This window comes from Nothobranchius furzeri, chromosome 10 (genome assembly GCF_043380555.1).
Source record: "Nothobranchius furzeri strain GRZ-AD chromosome 10, NfurGRZ-RIMD1, whole genome shotgun sequence".
Taxonomy (NCBI): domain Eukaryota; kingdom Metazoa; phylum Chordata; class Actinopteri; order Cyprinodontiformes; family Nothobranchiidae; genus Nothobranchius; species Nothobranchius furzeri.
In genome coordinates, this window is record NC_091750.1 from 41,574,304 (window position 1) to 41,593,270 (window position 18,967).

The 18,967-nt window shown below is 38.9% G+C and overlaps 1 protein-coding gene across 1 annotated transcript in view; it reads right to left on the bottom strand.

Moving 5' to 3' along the window:
- uvrag (UV radiation resistance associated gene) overlaps positions 1-18,967 on the bottom strand; it is a 153,996-nt gene that overhangs the window by 37,566 nt on the left and 97,463 nt on the right. Inside the window, exon 13 of the mRNA XM_015960166.3 lies at positions 9,629-9,704. Within this exon, the coding sequence (XP_015815652.1) occupies positions 9,629-9,704 (76 nt within the window). The remainder of the gene's footprint in view (positions 1-9,628; positions 9,705-18,967) is intronic.

Below are 18,967 nucleotides of genomic sequence, written 5' to 3' on the forward strand. Positions count from 1 at the left end.
TGGTAAATGGCCTGTATTTGATATAGCGTCTTCTAGAGTCCTGGAACCCCCCAAGGTGCTTCACAACACAATCAGCCATTCATCCATTCACACAGACATTCACACCCTGGTGAGGATGAGCTACGATATAGACACAGCTATCCCAGGGCGCACTGACAGAGAAAATAAACCTACAGAATTTATCAGGAAATTATGAGAGATCATCATATAATTATCATAAATAATTATTCAACAGCAAAAACATCAGAATACTTATGAAAATATTTCTAAATGTTGTAATGGTTCATAATGTGAGTGATGTATTATAATGTTACTGTTCCTTTAAGAGATGCAGTGCTGAAGAGGGAAACTGAAAGTTGGAGATGCAGGTTTATCTCAACTGTTTGTTAAAAACGTCTGTCACGAAATCAGAGCAAATCATCAACAGTCTGTGTGGTTTTCAGGAGATCTGTTTTGTTTTGGCAAGATCAGGGAAGAGGCATGTCGGTCATATTCTCTGATGATTTAAAGTTCTTCGTCGGACAACATTAAAACACGTTGCACAACGTTACAACATGTCAGACAACGTTAAAACACGTCAGACAATGTTAAAACACGTCAGAAAATATTGAAAACACGTCGGTCAATGTTAAAACATGTCGGATACCATTAAAACACATTAGACAATGTTAAAACACGTCGGACGGCATTAAAACACATTGGATAATGTTAAAACACGTCGGACAATGTTAAAACATGTCGGAAAACATTAAAACACGTTGGAAAATATTAAAACACGTCGGACAACAATAAACGTGTCGGACAATTTAAAAACAAATCGGACAACAATAAAACACGTCGGACAAAGTTAAAACACGTCGGACAATGGTAAAACACGTCGGAAAACGTTAAACCATGTCGGAAAATATTAAAACAAGTCGGACAATGTTAAAACACGTCGGATAACATTAAAACACATTAGACAACATTAAAACACATTGGATAATGTTAAAACACGTCGGACAATGGTAAAACATGTTAGAAAACGTTAAAAAACGTCGGAAAATATTAAAACACGTCGGACAAAATTAAAACACGTTGGACAATATTACAACAAATCGGACAATGTTAAAACACGTCGGAAAATATTAAAACACGTCGGACAAAATTAAAACATGTTGGACAATATTACAACAAATCGGACAACGTTAAAACACATCAAACAACATTAAAACATGTCGAACAACATTAAAATATGTCGGAAAACATGAAAACACGTCAGACAATATTAAAACAAATCGGACAACGTTAAAACATGACGGAAAATATTAAAACACATCGGACAATTTTAAAACATGTCGGACACCATTAAAACACATCGGACAATATTAACACACGTCAGACAACATTAAAACATGTCGGACAACATTAAAACACGTCGGAAAATATTAAAACACATCGGGCAACGTTAAAACACGTCGGATAACGTTAAAACTCGTCAGACAACATGAAAACACGTTGGACAACATTAAAACTCGTCAGACATCATTAAAACACATCAGACAACATTAAAACATGTTGGACAACATTAAAACAAGTCGGAAAATGTTAAAACACATCAGAAAATATTAAAACACATTAGACAACGTTAAAACACGTCGGACGGCATTGAAACACATTGGATAATGTTAAAACACATCGGACAATGTTAAAACAAATCGGACAATGTTAAAACATGTCGGAAAATATTAAAACACGCCGGACAAAATTAAAACATGTTGGACAATATTACAACAAATCGGACAACGTTAAAACACATCAGACAACATTAAAACATGCCAAACAACATTAAAATACATCGGAAAACATGAAAACACGTCAGACAATATTAAAACAAATCGGACAACGTTAAAACATGACGGAAAATATTAAAACACATCGGACAATATAAAAACATGTCGGACACCATTAAAACACGTCAGACAACATTAAAACAAGTCGGAAAATGTTAAAACATGTCAGAAAATATTAAAACACATCAAACAATATTAAAACACGTTGGACACCATTAAAATAAATCGGACAACATTCAAACACGTCGGATGACATTCAAACACGTCAAAAAATATTAAAACATGTCGGAACATATAACACGTCGGACAACATTAAAACACGTCAGACAACGTAAAAACATATCGAACAAGTTCAAAACACGTCAGACAACATTAAAACACGTCAGACAATGTTAAAACATATCGGATAACATTAAAACACGTCAGAAAACGTTAAAACACATAGGAAAATATTAAAACACGTCGGACAACATTAAAACATGTCGCTCAACTTTAAAATACGTCTGTAATTTCCGACATGTTTCACAAACACTGCTGTCATGTAATCTTTTGCAAAAAACACACGACTGCACCACATTACCGCCAAAGGCTGACCACTTAAAACAAACAAAGGCTCCCTGATGCCGCCTCGGCTTTGTGGCAAAGTTGCACTATTGTTTTATGAAAGAAGCTATAGAAACTGTGTAATACTAGTTATTTTCAGAAATACGATCAGACATTCTGTGTCACTCTGAGTCGGAACCCCAGTCCCTTCTACGTCACAGGGAAAATCAGTATGTATGGCCCCACCCACCTTGGGTTGTGACCACCCATGGGGAGGAGAGAGCAGAGGATGCCTCAGCAAGTAGAAGCTAACCATTAGCAACTCAACAACACGTTAAGGCTAGTGGATATAAAACATCAACGTTGCATTTTCTTTTTTACCCAAGAAAGAAGAGTGAAGGAAAGCAGCTATTAGCCAATCAGATGCAAGATGTTTGCATATCATGAGTATTAATGAGTAACACTAGTAATCCTCCCATTTTCTAACCCCCCCACAACAATCTTCTACCCCTGAAGCAGGAGCACCAGAGCTTTTGCTCCACAGAAAGCCAGTCATTCATTCATACTAGAGACCACAGGGTATTTACCGAAAGATAAACAACTGAGTGAGATCTTTAAAATGAAATTATGTAAAATACAGGTCTACTGGTAATTTTCATACTTCGTAGAAGTTCTCATTATTTAAAACAGGAAGACTGTGGTGAATCTCTGTTGGTCATTCAGACAAGGCTGCATGTAGCTTTACTTGGGCCTAAGTAAAACCTGATCACAGACTCACCCAGAGGTGAAAGCTCTAAAGCCATTTGCAGAGGAGGAGTGTCTGCAGTAGGTTAGCTTTTATTAAATCTGACATGCTAACCACTTGTTCAGTTTGGAAACAATGGACCATTATCACTATCATATGGAGCTGTGCTCTTAATGTGGCTGGCTGATATTGTTTTAGAGTAAGCCTGATAACTCATTCCTAAGACATTTGAAAGGAGGCACATGTGGAAAAGATATCTAGGCTTTAGAAGCTGATGCTCTCCTGAGCTGGTGAAGTATTACTGTTGTCAGAGAAGAAACAGGGAGAAGGAAAAGCACCCCCACAACTTTAATCTGGATGTTTCTGTAGTTTGAAATCACAGGAGCAAAAGTTATCCACTGCATTAGTTATGTATAGTTAGCGGTGTATTATCTTTGTCACGACAGCTTCTCTGAGTGTTGCAGAAGCATGCTGCTAACAGAGATGTGCTCCTCACATGTGCCCACCTGTGTCACAGCTGATGGTTTCCATCTGCCCACTAAAGCCCTGAGTTAGGACCTTTCAGCAGCAGTTTCATAACAGCGGCGAGGACGCCCTGCTGTCTAAATCTCATCTTTCATCTGCAACAGACCAGAGTCCTTTGAAGCTCCATACTTTCACCAGTCTTAAGACAGACAACTGTTGGAAAACTAAAGCATAATCTTAAAGAACTGGATTTATAGTTGTCTAAGGAGCACTTCAGAAGACCTCTTTTTAATAGTTTGTGACCCAATTTGAACCTAGAATCTTCAGCACAATTATTCCAGATTAGATCAGTGAAATACTGACTTCTGTCAAGAGAATTCCTCCTGGAGGCACCTACATGTGACTCCTATCAGCGGGCAAATGAAACCTTCAGCAGGAGCAACCATGCAGTCTGATGGCTGCACATGGTCGAGACTCATGAAGTTTAAATTTCAGAGAGCTAAGATCATGAGGTGTGGCTTTGATCACAGAGAGCCCAGGGTGGGGTAGGAAAGGTGGGACTGGGGTGACAGCATTTCAAATGTTGCACAAATTAAACATCAGTCTGCAGAACTCTGACAGCTTCATCAGCTGCAACTGAAACAAAACGCAGAACAAATGAAAAGAGGAAAAATCTTTAGGAGATGAACTTCCTGTTTTTCCTTAAGTACAACATTAGGAGTTCCAGGTGGTAGCATTGCTCAGGTTGAACCAACCTTCATGTTTTTGCTAGAAATGTTGGTTTGTCCAGGTTGTCGGCTAAAAGAGACGTGTTGGCAGCTACAATGTCTTCGGTCTCGCTGGAGACAGAGGCAACTCGTATAGCAGGAACGTCGGACAACGTATATAAACTAAAGAATCCAAATAGCGTTCCACCCCTAAAGGTTTAGAAATCATTGTGAAAGCTGAACTTGTTTATATAATGCAACTCCATCAATAATGATATAAATGTACATAATGTATTTCTTAATGTAAATAAATGTTAGATTACTTAAATGGCCTGTATTTGATATAGAGTACTGGAACCCCCCCCCCCCAAGGTGCTTTGCAACACAATCAGTCATTCACACACACATTCACACGCTGGTGGGGATGAGCTACGATGTAGCCACAGCTGCCTTGGGGTGCTCTGACAGAGGCGAGCACTGGTGCCGCCGCTCCCTCTGAACACCAAATATATGAAGCATTTTCTGTTACCAACAAATCAATACTACAGCGAAATGTGTGTGTAGTGAATATTGAGTCAATCGTGGTGTTTTACTTCCTTTGAGTCATTCAGAACTACAGCATCAAGCTAACACCAAGATGGTAAACAACCACACTACCGTAATGTCAGAGGAATATTACCGTAATAGGTGTAGTAAGTGCTCCCTACACCTCAGAGTGATAACACCAGACATGACGATGTATTTTTGTACTTATTAACATACTCTGTATGACTCATCTTCTTTTCATCTAGAATCTTCTGGTGCTGATCCATAACTGGTGGCAGCCGTGACACTCACAAAGCTGCAGTGAGAAGGTGGGTGCAGAAGTCAAAGCTCATAATAATCCAGTTCTAAGCTCGTTAGAAAGGAGCTTGTTCTCTGTGTGCATCTGAGGGTTAGGGGCAAAAGTCTTTCCTAGACATTTTGGAGTCTCATTGATGCAGGAAGCCTCTGGGGTGTGAGCCCAGCCAGTCATGACTAGGGTTGTAGGGATTAACCAGTTTGACTAGTAACCGCGGTGTGACATGCTGCGGTGTGACATGCTGTGGACATCTTCAACACATCAAAGATATTAACAGACAAAAACAAAAGTGAAACTGAACGAATGCACGCAGCAGAACCAGCATCAACAACCACCAGGACTGCTCCGTGTCCACCTAGGAAGTGCTTCCTGTCTCCTGTGAGGGAATATTTTAGACTCCCAAAGCTGCTAAAAGAGAAATTCAGAACAATGGCTCATCTATCTGCAGAGCTGGCAGAGAAGAAGTTGCAACATGCCAACTTTTAATAATTTCTGAGATTATCACACAGACAGACTAGCTCCAACTGAGTCAGATTAGGTTGGTGACTGAACAGATTTAACAGTAATAATAAAACAATTCAGTGAACGATGGTTCATATTGTGTTGTTCTACGTTCCCCCTGTATGCCTACAACAAGCCATGTACAGAAAGCCATTTTAATATTTAATCACCACTTCTTATAAATCCTTTTCTACACATCAGTAAATGACTTTATTATTTTCTAAATAATATTCTTAGTGACGAAAATTAAAAATAAAGATATGATTGAATAAGTAAAAACGATATTTAAGGATATTAATAATAACAACGGCACTAGTGGGACTTCAGCATCTTAACTCATGAAGGAGTCTCCATCCTTCAGTCCTAGCCTGACCAGCTGTCAACAGTTGAACCTTTTTGTCTTTTTACACAAACTCAAAAAAGGCTATTAGGCAAATATAATTAAAGGTGTTGTTCACTGAAAAACAATTTTTAATGATTATTTCTGATAATCAGTAACTGAGTTTTTCATGCAGACTGAACATGAAATAGTCTCCTACACCTATCTCCTGCATTAGCTTCTGATAGAAAACAGACGGTGAAACTCTAGGATTAGAAAATCCTGGCAGATCTAGGTCACACTGTCACTAACATTCATGGACTCACCCATCTGGACTCACGACGGGGAAGGCTGCTGTTGATTTAGCGTCCAGGAAACAGCAGAGAACGTCTGCTTTTAGAAGCTAACTGTTAGCATTGGCAACTCCACCACACAGCAGAACTCCACCAGGCTTGTGTTATTTGTGGAGATAAAACATCAACGTTTCAGAGAAAACAGAGTCAGTGCTAGAGTCACGTTGGTGTTAGCCAATCAGAGGCGAGATGTCAACATATCAGGAAATAAGACTCCTCCTGTCTGAAGCTCAGCTGTGATGTGGCTACCTTCTGTGTGCTGAAAACAGCGCACTGGTGTATTGTTCCCCAGAGTACGATTTACTCAGTCCTACTAGAGACCACTGCAAAAGTACTGATTAAATGAGTGTTCCACACCTTTAAGGGTATTTTATAAGTTTTAAACTGTGATTTAAAAATGACAGATTATTATGAGAAGCAGCAGTAGATACCTTTATAGAATGTAAACATCCATCCATCCATTTTAAGCTGCTTATCCAGAGTGGGGTCATGGGGGTGGCAGCCCTGGTTGGACGTGCCCGGAAAACCTCACCAGGGAGGCGTCCAGGAGACATCCTGACCAGATGCCCGAGCCACCTCAACTGGCTCCTCTCGATGTGGAGGAGCAGCGGGTCTACTCCGAGCCCCTCCTGAATGACCGAGCTTCCCACCCTATCTCTAAGGGAGAGCCCAGCCACTCTTCGGAGAAAACTCATTTCAGCCGCTTGTATCCGCAATCTCGTTCTTCCGGTCACTACCCAAAGCTCATGACCATAGGTGAGGGTGTAGGAACATAGATCGACTGGTAAATCGAGAGCTTTGCCTTCTGACTCAGCTCTCTCTTCACCACGACAGACCGGTACAATGCCGGCATCACTGCAGACGAAGCCCCAATCCACCTATCGATCTCACACTCCATCTTTCCCTCAATAGATAACAAGACCCTGAGATACTTCCTTCATTTGGGGCAGGACATCATTCCTGACCTGGAGAAGGCATTCTACCCTTTCCAAGTAAACATGCACTTGATCAATACTTTATAGAATGTATGTGTGTGACTTATATATCAAATCAATTCATGTAAAATAATCATGAAACCGTGATTATCTCTCAGACTATAATCGTACCACAAAATTCCTAATCGTTGCAACCCTAGTCACAACATGCTGATGAGTACCTGGCAGCTCATGTCTGATGCAGTGGTTAAAATTAGACACCTGCTGGGCCTAATTCCTCACTCTGAGTTCCGGGGTTGTCTCTTTTAATAATCTACTTTGGCGCATCGAAGGTTCATTAAAGTGGCTTTCATTTACATGTGCTTTATCCCCCCATTCAGGTGCAACAAAGATGCCTTTCATTCTGTTAAAAATACACAGCTCTTCTGGAAAGAATACACCATGACTTGACTTCCTTCTTAGATTGTCAAAAACTCCACCCTCCTCCATCATCAATCACTTAGACCTTTGAAACTTTAGCTCCACCCACAATCACTTCACATGTTTTCTATAAGTTTGTAGTGGGTGTGTGATGTGTGTAGGCCGTGTTTGTCTAAACGTATTACTGCAAAAAAGCACAAGAAAAAGCTGAAAGACTGGGACTACAAAGAAAAATGATGTCAAAGCAGGTGATTGGGTGAGTGATAATCATGTCACAGTTCACGCTGACAATGCAATGACGTTTATTCTAGCGTGTGAAGCCTGTGAGCTGCAGATCAGAACGACAGCGTGTCTGAATGAAAACGCTTTTCTTATTGCGCATTTTGGCACCAAAAACGTTAATCTGACCTGTGTGTAAAACCTAATTCCGGTGCCATTAAGAACCCTTTGGAGCCGTGCCGATGCTAATGCGTAAGCGCCAAAACACCAAACAGAACGTGCATACAACTCATTAAATGGGCCTATAAACTGTAAATGATAACAGAATCGAGCATGCATTCTGTTTGTCTACGGTTCATCAGATTCAGTTGTATGAAGAACCATTTTAACCAACATGGTTAACAGGGTGTTTCTGTACGGAAATGACTGATAAGGACACGAGCACCTGGGTACACACAACCTACCCAGACCTCGCCAGTCATGGGACTTTTTGTGTCCCCCTTCTGTTGTAGGTCCAGAAATGTCTGCAGCGGTATGGTTAAGAAGAAGCAACAACACAGTCCACTGATTGGGGGACAGTCACTACTTGCAACAAGCGAAACAAACTTTGGACTTCTGTAGTTTTATTAGTATTTTTATAAGTTGAACACAAATGTGAGAAAATGCTAGCAAGTAGCAACAAGATTTGGTCATCTTCAGCGCTCCACACATTCCTCACCGTCATAGTGAGAGTCCACACTCAGGAGGAGCTAGACGGACCGTTGTGGAAGTTTTTTTTATCAGCAGATGGCAGCCAAAGGATCAGAGTGGACATCGAAATAGTGTTGGGCCAAGCTGAAGAAATTAAAGCACGATATACAATACTTAAGGACAGAAACAGCAGGAGGGGATTTTTTTTTCTTTGGATTGGAAATGGGAGAAATACACGGAGGTGCTACGCCACGCTGAATGCCATTTATAATCTGATTCACAAGAATACTGAATGGTTGCACAACTTATTTCTAAAATCATGCATGACTGTTCGTTTTACCCCACCTGCCGACCTAAGAGCCCAACCTGTGATAGAAACACTCCTGAAAATGCAGGCTCATACCGGAACACGCTGGTCCACAATAACCCGCTCCGCTTTGTGCCAAACCCTGCAGATGGATCCGAGGCTTAAGACAGTTTCTACCAACGTTTGGTAAATTAGGGCCCACGTGTAAGAGGACTGAGTTCGTGCAGACATGACAGCATCACACAGTTCTATCGATGACTTTGGCCTTTCGTTTCACCACATCCCAAAATATCTGGATTGGACTGAGATCTGGTGTGAATTTGTTTTAACTGGTGTACATGATAGTGCCCAATGAGTGGAACACACAACCATAACTGGAGTCCTTAAAAACCCAAAACAAACTCCAGCCACGTGTCGTCTGATGAAGGCATTGGTTTTAAATGTACATGCATGTTTAATCAGCTTCTTTGGCTTTGGGGAGTTTCATAAAATCTATTGATGTTTCTGACCATTTTCGAACGCGTAAACGTTAGCGTAATCTAGACATACAGATTCATCAGATCCTTTAGGAACCAACTAACTTAATGAATATCATATATTAATACAAAGGAAAGAAGAATGAATGCTTTCTTTAGGCTGAGGCTTCAGTTCCTAAATCATTTTTGCTAAGGAATAATCTAGCATGAGTGAAAAATGTAAACACACGTAACGCATAATTGAATGAATGCTTCTCATGGATGTGTCTCCATACCTGGGCAATGTTCTTGTTGAGAAGGTAGACGCCATACTCAAAGTGAAAGCGCTCTCCTCTTGAGTACAAAGGGAATCTACAGAGAAAACAAATGAAACAACGATTATACCCAGTAAGGGGGGTGGGGGTGGGGGGTGGGGGTGGGGGGTTGATGCCCATCCCATAACAAAATGACCACCATGAAATACTGTTTAGGTTTACAACTTAGTAGAGACAGGTCAAAGGAAAAGCCTCTTTCAACAGTGGCAGAAGCCTTTTGCAGATGTGCCCAAATTCTGACTCTACCATTTGAATGTCTCAACAGAAATCCAAACTCATCAGACCAGGCAACATTTTTCTACTCTTCAACTGTCCGTTTTGGTAAGCTGGTGCGAATTGTAGCCTCATTGGCCCCTCATGGGATATTCTGATTTGCTGTTTAAAAATAGTAACTTACAATCAGACCTGCCAATCTTTTAGTACCACTGTGTGGCTTTTCTCTGACTTATGCAACTCCATTGCTTTCCACGCTGTAATCTCCCCGTTCACCAACTGGAAGTTGATCAGATAAAGAAATAACTTCTATTTTCGATTACAGTACCTTTCTCTACCACACACACCCACACACACACACACACACACACACACACACACACACACACACACACACACACACACACACACACACACACACACACACACACACACACACACTTGTATTTTTATGCTTGTGTGGACCCTCCATTGACTTCCATCCTTTTCTTTTTTTTCATGTTTGTGACTGTTTTATGCCTAACCGATACACCAACCCTTACCATAACCAATGCTGTTCTGTTCCCATCCTTAACCTAAACAAAAGTTAATTCACACCATATCTCTAAAACCACGTTTTAGGGTATTTTGTCGTTGTGTGAACCAGCCAAACGTCCCCACAATGTGAAAATGTCCACTCACTACAGGTTAAAAGTTAAATTTTGTCCACATAAGCCTATAAATACAAGTAAACACACACACTTGTTCTTGTTTTGACTAGTGAGGTTATAGACAGGTGCTGCAGTTTGCCCTGACTCCTGATTATCATGGATTTTAAACTTGCTCTCCATACATCATTTCTGTGCTTAGACAAGCCGTTGGCCACAAGTTACTTGCATTGAATTATTTCAATACTTAATTATTCAAAATTTAAATAAATGTTTCATATATATTTAATGGTAATGATTTATTTTGCATATAGCAACAGGTGTTTTTGTTTTAAAGAATGAATTATTAAACTGACGTAATGCACATGTGCACACACCACAGGGGCTAATTTAGACATTACCTGCAGCTGCCTGGTGCAGCTGTAAGCCATAATCACCATCGTTAGAACAAATAAAGGCTGAAATACCTTTGCGTGAACGAGTCTGTCTCACCTTTAAAGTTGAATTATTGACATAAATTAAGTTCTAGTTTATAGTAAGTAAGTAAGTAAATTTTATTTATATGGCACTTATCACAAACATAGAATCACAAAGTGCTTCACATAGATCAAAATAAAATAAAACAAAGTCATAAAATCATAAATAGATTAACATCATAAAATCAAAATGATCTCTAAACAGAATTTGATTAACATCAGAAAAAATAGTCATAAAATTATAAACTTTCATAAACAGATTAAAGATTAAAATTTTAAGTTAGAAATAAGAAAATAAAATATTTAGGTAAAAGCAGCTTTAAATAAAAGTGTCTTCAGCTGTTTTTTAAAAGTGTTCAGACTGTCAAAGCTGCGTAAGGATAAAGGAAGATCATTCCTGAGTCTGGGTGCAACAGTCTGGAAGAAGCTATCACCTCGACTTTTATATCTGGTCTTTGGAACTTCTAGAAGGTTCTGGTGTGTGGACCTGAGGGCTCGGGTTGGAGCACAAGGCTTTAACAGGTCAGTAATATAGGGAGGAGCTTGACCATATAGAGCCCTGAAAGTTCTAGTCAGGACTCTAAAATGAACTCTACAGTTAACGGGTAACCAGTGCAGTCACGTCAGAATAGGAGTGATGTGTGCTCTTCTGTTTGCTCCAGTTAGGAGCCTCGCTGCAGAGTTCTGGACCAACTGAAGGAGGTCAAGGGCTTTTTTGTTAAAACATGTGAAGAGTGTGTTACAGTAATCTAGACAGGAGGAGATAAAGGCATGGAGAACCATTTCAAGTTCATGTTTTGTCACCAACCTTCACAGTTTGGAGATATTTCTTAAGTGATAAAAACAGTTTCGGACCAGTTTCACCTGCACGAACTACAGAGTAAAGACGTTCAACATTACCGGTCTATCATTAATATTGGCTGATATCGGCACTGACATGTAACACTGAAAATATTGGTATCGGTTTTCAGTCTTTTAATGACACAACATTTAAGTACCATACACATGTTGTACATTAAACTGTTCAGCTACTTCTTCTCTTACTCAAAATGTCAAACTGACATATCTGAGGTAAAGCTTTTGAGAAATTGTAGTTTATTTGGCACAACTTGTGAAGTAGAAAACGGTTCCTGCAGAACAAGCTGATTTTGTTTAGACTCCTTAAGAGTCCCAGACGCATGGTTCCTTCCGTCTGTCGTGACCCGAGACATCTCTGGACTGAAGGGTTGGTGCTACAGTATTCTACAGCCCTCCGGTGCCAGAGGTCATCCGACCTCTCTGACCTTCAGATCCACCAAGAGGGTCTCTGAAAACGGGTAACGTAGACACACAGACAGCATCTCATGTGGTTTTTGATAATAATCAACTCATAGCTTAACGCAAACCAAATTCTTTTACATCCAGAACGCAGCTCTCCTAGATATGGAGGTTCTGACTAACATCACATTCACACATAGCTTTCATACATCACATTTAGTTCCATCCACTCACAGTAAATGTTAGTTAACCAACCTGTCATGTTTTAATTGTATGTAAAATAAATTCTTACTTTTATAAACCTGACTCTTTTTTTGAATCAAAACAGTGTACAATCACCTAATAAATAAAGAATCCTAGAATCTTCTGATTAAAACACAATAAAGACCAGGCAGGGTGATATTCTATATTTACATAGAGTATCACAGCTTACTGGTCATAAGTAGAGGTAATATATATATTGAGCTCTTAAAGCACTTAATTTACCAAACCCTACATACTGGAAAAACTTCTACCGGCTTGCTGGGTGGTCAATAAAGTTATCTGATCTGAATTTTCCGTGGCATCATCAAAAAAGAACAATCATGGCCGGCAACGGAGCTTAAAGGTTTGGGAACATTTTTCAAGGGAAGCATGTGCAAAATCTGCAAGGTAGAACCTGCCTTCCATGTCAGAACAAACATCTTACAATTGACTCTTGATCCGATTGGTCGACTCCCAGAATAATCTTGTAGGGTTTGTGGCCGCCCTAATGGATTGATGGGTGGATAGGATGGTAACAATTCAATGAATAACTATTCAGCAGAGATGTGGCAAAGGGTCAGAGAAGCACTGAAAACAGATGACATCTAAACATGATCACTGCTGATGGCATCCTCCTTCCACTCAGCTTTTATTTATGATTTCACATTTAGATCCCTCTGCCTCCGGGTCTAAGGAGCACTGATGGCCGTGAACACCTCATCACTCACTGCAAGTCTCTGGGAAGTTTAAAAGGTAAACCCTGAACAGATGGAGATGATTGCAGCCCAAGACTGAAACCTAACAGGAAGCTGCTGTAAAGTCTAGTGAGTAAAATGTGAGCCGCCACCGCCTGGGGGCCAGGGCCATTTACGTGTTCATCCTCCACATCCCTGACATGAAGCCGGGGTTTGGTGACGACATGCCAGAGGTCATGTTCAGCTCTAGGAAATAACTACCAGGGAGAGGTAGAACAACTACACTGGCATTCCCACCACGACTTCCCTATAAATAGATAGGATTTGAGTTCTGATGAACGCGTGTGTGTGTACACACAGACACACAGGCTAAAGTCACAGAGAAGTGATTAATGACTGCTGTCCGCTGTGTCTGAAATCACACCGGAGAGACTCTGGTTCACCAAACACCAGGAATTCCTCCTGGGATTATCCAGTATAGTGAAATGTTTTATTACCCTGAACTGGGGAGAAGAGAGGGGAGGAGCCACTGGAGGATTATATGGTTTAATAGAAGGGTGTTTCCATAATATTTTCATTCTTTTATAAAAATCTGATCAGGATTATCAGCCCAGATGTTTTCTCTCTCAAGCGTCACTTTTATTGGTCACTGGTCACAACGCTTTCAGGACTGATAAACGCCAACAGTGTTACACAAGTTACTCAAATACATGTAACTAGTTACAGCTACAACAGATATGCTTGTATTACATACTACCTAGTCAATAACATAAGTGAGTTGCACCCCTCACTGAGGTGTGTGACAGCTTTCTGACACACTGTAACTGAGTAGTAGTTTATACCAGTGTGACATCACGCTAGTGGTTTTGGTCCTTCTGTAAACGGTGTGTGGTAATAATAATAATTATGGATTAGTTAATTTTAGCACTTTTCTAGGCACTCAAAGCTATTCCCATTATTCACACACTCACAGTGATGGTAAGATACAGTGTAGCCACAGCCGCCCTGGGGCTGTCTGATGGAGGTGATGCTTCCATTCACGCCATCAGCCCCTCTGACCACCACCAACACAGACGAGCCAGGTGATGTGTAGAGCAGGGTACCTGGCAGGAGCTTGGATTGAACCCATAATTCTCCAATCACTGGTCAACCCGCTCTACCTCCTGAGCTACTGCTCTAGAAAAAAGATGAGGGTGATAAATGTATTGAAACTCATGTTTCTGAAATACTAATGACCAATACGTTGCTATGCTCTTTTAAAGTAATGTGCTACATTAGTGACAGGAACTCCAGTTCTTTTAAAAGAACCGGTTCTTACGGCTCAGCTCACTAAAATGGACCGGCTCTTTCAGCTCTCAAACGGCTCCTCGCGTTTTTTGCTTTTTAAAGAGTAAATTGCAGGTAACTTTTTTTTTTCAAACTCACATAAAATTATGTCCAAAAATGCTATTTGAAAAGCTTATTGTGGATACTTGGTTGTAAAACACATAACAGCAGAATTTTCTAGTAAAAAGTGGCCTTTCTCTTGCAGACCTGCCAACCTTGTCAAAATGTTTTGAGTACCACTTGTGTGGCGTTTTTTCACGGACTTTTCATGGCGTTTTCACAGCGTTTTTTCTGTCACGCCGATAGAATTGCTTCAAATAAACTCACTGTAACCAGCTGACGCAAAACTCCTTCAGAGTTATTGATTTTGAGATGCAAATAGTTTCGCCAGTCGAGTGACCCACATAGACATCTCAGGACCGATTTGGTCGCACAAAGGTCCTTCTACCAACCTTGTGCCTGGAGGACATCATCTCCACCTGACATCTCGGATCCAGAAGAGGGTCTCCTGATCTGGGTGAGGTAGACAGTTTTGACAGATTGCGTCTGTATGCTGTTTTCTATAAAACCAACTCAGTTAGCTGCAAAACCAACTTTACCACCCAGAACGCGCTTTTCTCTCTGAAAGAAACCTTCTGAGATTCATTCACGCATCCAAAAACTCGCATTTTCATTTTAGCTTCCATTAAGTCAAAGGTGTGCTTTTTAAAACAAGTTTTAACATCAAATTGTCTGTTAAAAATTGTCATTTCTAAATTGTCATTTCAAATTGTCATTTTTAAAAGTGTTAGTAATAAATTCTTAACTTTAAAAACCTGACTCTTCTTTGAAATTAAACACAGAATGGTGTATATTTTTGGTTACTGAAAAAGCAAACATTCCTTTAAACTTCTGATTCAATAAACAAACTTTTGCTATTAAATTTAACTATCTTAAATTAAACATTAATCTTTGGATTAACAATAGACCAAGCTCGTTGGCATATGAACTTCTATCGAATATATAATATCCTAGATATTTATATATGATAGAAGCTTCATTGTTAACTTGTTTGGCTCTTTTCTCAGGATCTAACCAAACTGATAGCAAACAGTGTTGATTCTAGTATGTAGCAAAACACGCTACAATTTCATCGCTTTCATAGCTATTTTAGTTGACGGTGCTTCACGTTAGAGTCGCTCAACCGTATTTTTCTTGCTAATAGTTTGCTGGTTGAATGGGGATAAATTCTGTGTTTACCATAACACCCCTTGGTGATTCGATTCCTGGCTCCATGTCAACACGACAGGACCATCGACAATGGCGGACTCGCGGATCTTTGACAGTGGTGGACCAGCTAAGTAGTACTTGTCCCAGTTAATGTAATATTTGTCCCAGTTAATGCAATAATTTTCCCAGTTAATGTAGTAACTTGTCCCAGTTAATGTAATATTCGTCCCAGTTAATGTAATAATTTTCCCTGTTAAAGTAGTAATTGTCCCAGTTAATGTAATACTTGTCCCATTAATTGTAATACTTAACCCAGTTATTGTAGTACTTGTCCCAGTTAATGTTGTAATTGTCCCAGTTAATGTAATACTTGTCCCATTAATTGTAATACTTGACCCAGTTATTGTAGTACGTGTCCCAGTTAATGTTGTAATTGTCCCAGTTAATGTAATACTTGTCCCATTAATTGTAATACTTGACCAAGTTATTGTAGAACTTGTCCCAGTTAATGTTGTAATTGTCCCAGTTAATGTAATACTTGTCCCAGTTAATGTCGTAATTGCCCCAGTTAATGTAATACTTGTCCCATTAATTGTAATACTTGACCCAGTTATTGTAGTACGTGTCCCAGTTAATGTTGTAATTGTCCCAGTTAATGTAATACTTGTCCCATTAATTGTAATACTTGACCAAGTTATTGTAGAACTTGTCCCAGTTAATGTTGTAATTGTCCCAGTTAATGTAATACTTGTCCCAGTTAATGTCGTAATTGCCCCAGTTAATGTAATACTTGTCCCAGTTAATGTAGCAATTGTCCCAGTTAATGTCGTAATTGTCCCAGTTAATGTAATAAATGTCCCAGTTAATGTAGCAATTGTCCCAGTTAATTTAGTAATTGTCCCAGTTAATGTAGTAATTCTCTCAGTTAATGCAATACTTGTCCCAGTTAATGTAGTACTTGTCCCAGTTAATGTAACATTTGCCCCAGCTAATGTAATAATTTTCCCAGTTAATGTAGTAATTGTCCCAGTTATTGTATTACTTGTCCCAGTTAATTTAGCAATCGTCCCAGTTAATGTAATACTTGTCCCAGTTAATGTAATACTTGTCCCAGTTAATTTAGTAATTATCCCAGTTAATGTAGTAATTCTCTCAGTTAATGCAATACTTGTCCCAGTTAATGTAATTGTCCCAGTTAATGTAGTACTTGTCCCAGTTAATGTAATATTTGTCCCAGTTAACGTAATACTTGTCCCAGTTAATGTAATATTTGTCCCAGCTAATGTAATAATTTTCCCAGTTAATGTAGGAATTGTCCCAGTTAATGTAATACTTCTACCAGTTAATGTAATATTTGTCCCAGTTAATGTAATAATTTTCCCAGTTAATGTAGTAAATGTCCCAGTTAATGTAGTACTTGTCCCAGTTAATGTAATATTTGTCCCAGTTAATGTAATAATTTTCCCAGTTAATGTAGTAATTGTCCCAGTTAATGTAGTAATTGTCCCAGTTAATGTAATACTTGTCTCAGTTAATTTAATAATTGTCCCAGTTAATGTAGTAATTCTCTCAGTTAATGCAATATTTGTCCCAGCTAATGAAATAATTTTCCCAGTTAATTTAGCAATCGTCCCAGTTAACGTAGTAATTGTCCCAGTTAATGTAATACTTGTCTCAGTTAATGTAATATTTGTCCCAGCTAATGTATTAATTTTCCCAGTTAATGTAGTAATTGTCCCAGTTAATGTAATACTTGTCCCAGTTAATTTAGCAATTGTCCCAGTTAATGCAATACTTGTCCCAGTTAATTTAGCAATTGTCCCAATTTAATGTAATACTTGTCCCAGTTAATGTAGTATTTGTCCAAGCTAATGTAATAATTTTCTCTGTTAATGTAGTAATTGTCCCAGATAATGTAATACTAGTCCCATTAATTGTAATACTTGACCCAGTTATTGTAGTAATTGCCCCAGTTAATGTAATACTTGTCCCAGTTAATGTAGTAATTGTCCCAGTTAATGTAATACTTGTCCCAGTTAATTTAGTAATTGTCCCAGTTAATGTAGTAATTCTCTCAGTTAATGCAAAACTTGTCCCAGTTAATGTAGTAATTGTCCCAGTTAATGTAGTACTTGTCCCAGTTAATGTAATATTTGTCCCAGTTAATGTAATACTTGTCCCAGTTAATGTAATATTTGTCCCAGCTAATGTAATAATTTTCCCAGTTAATGTAGCAATTGTCCCCGTTAATGTAGTACTTTTCCCAGTTAATGTAATACTTGTCCCAGTTAATGTAATATTTGTCCCAGTTAATGTAATAATTTTCCCAGTTAATGTAGTACTTGTCCCAGTTAATGTAATATTGGTCCCAGTTAATGTAATAATTTTCCCAGTTAATGTAGTAATTGTCCCAGTTAATGTAGTAATTGTCCCAGTTAATGTAATACTTGTCCCAGTTAATTTAGTAATTGTCCCAGTTAATGTAGTAATTCTCTCAGTTAATGCAATATTTGTCCCAGCTAATGTAATAATTTTCCCAGTTAATGTAGTAATTGTCCCAGTTAATGTAGTAATTGTCCCAGTTAACGTAGTAATTGTCCCAGTTAATGTAATACTTGTCCCAGTTAATGTAATATTTGTCCCTGCTAATGTAATAATTTTCCCAGTTAATGTAGTAATTGTCCCAGTTAATGTAATACTTGTCCCAGTTAATTTAGCAATTGTCCCAGTTAACGTAGTAATTGTCCCAGTTAATGTAATATTTGTCCCAGCTAATGTAATAATTTTCCCAGTTAATGTAGTAATTGTCCCAGTTAATGTAATACTTGTCCCAGTTAATTTAGCAATTGTCCCAGTTAACGTAGTAATTGTCCAAGTTAATGTAATATTTGTCCCAGCTAATGTAATAATTTTCCCAGTTAATGTAGTAATTGTCCCAGTTAATTTAGCAATTGTCCCAGCCAATGTAATCATTTTCCCTGTTAATGTAGTAATTGTCCCAGATAATGTAATACTTGTCCCAGATAATGTAATACTTGTCCCAGTTAATGTAATACTTGTCCCAGTTAATGTAATACTTATCCCAGTTAATGTAGTACTTGTCCCACCCAATGTAATCCTTTTCCCTGTTAATGTAGTAATTGTCCCAGATAATGTAATACTTGTCCCAGATAATGTAATACTTGTCCCATTTAATGTAATACTTGTCCCAGTTAATGTAGTACTTGTCCCAGT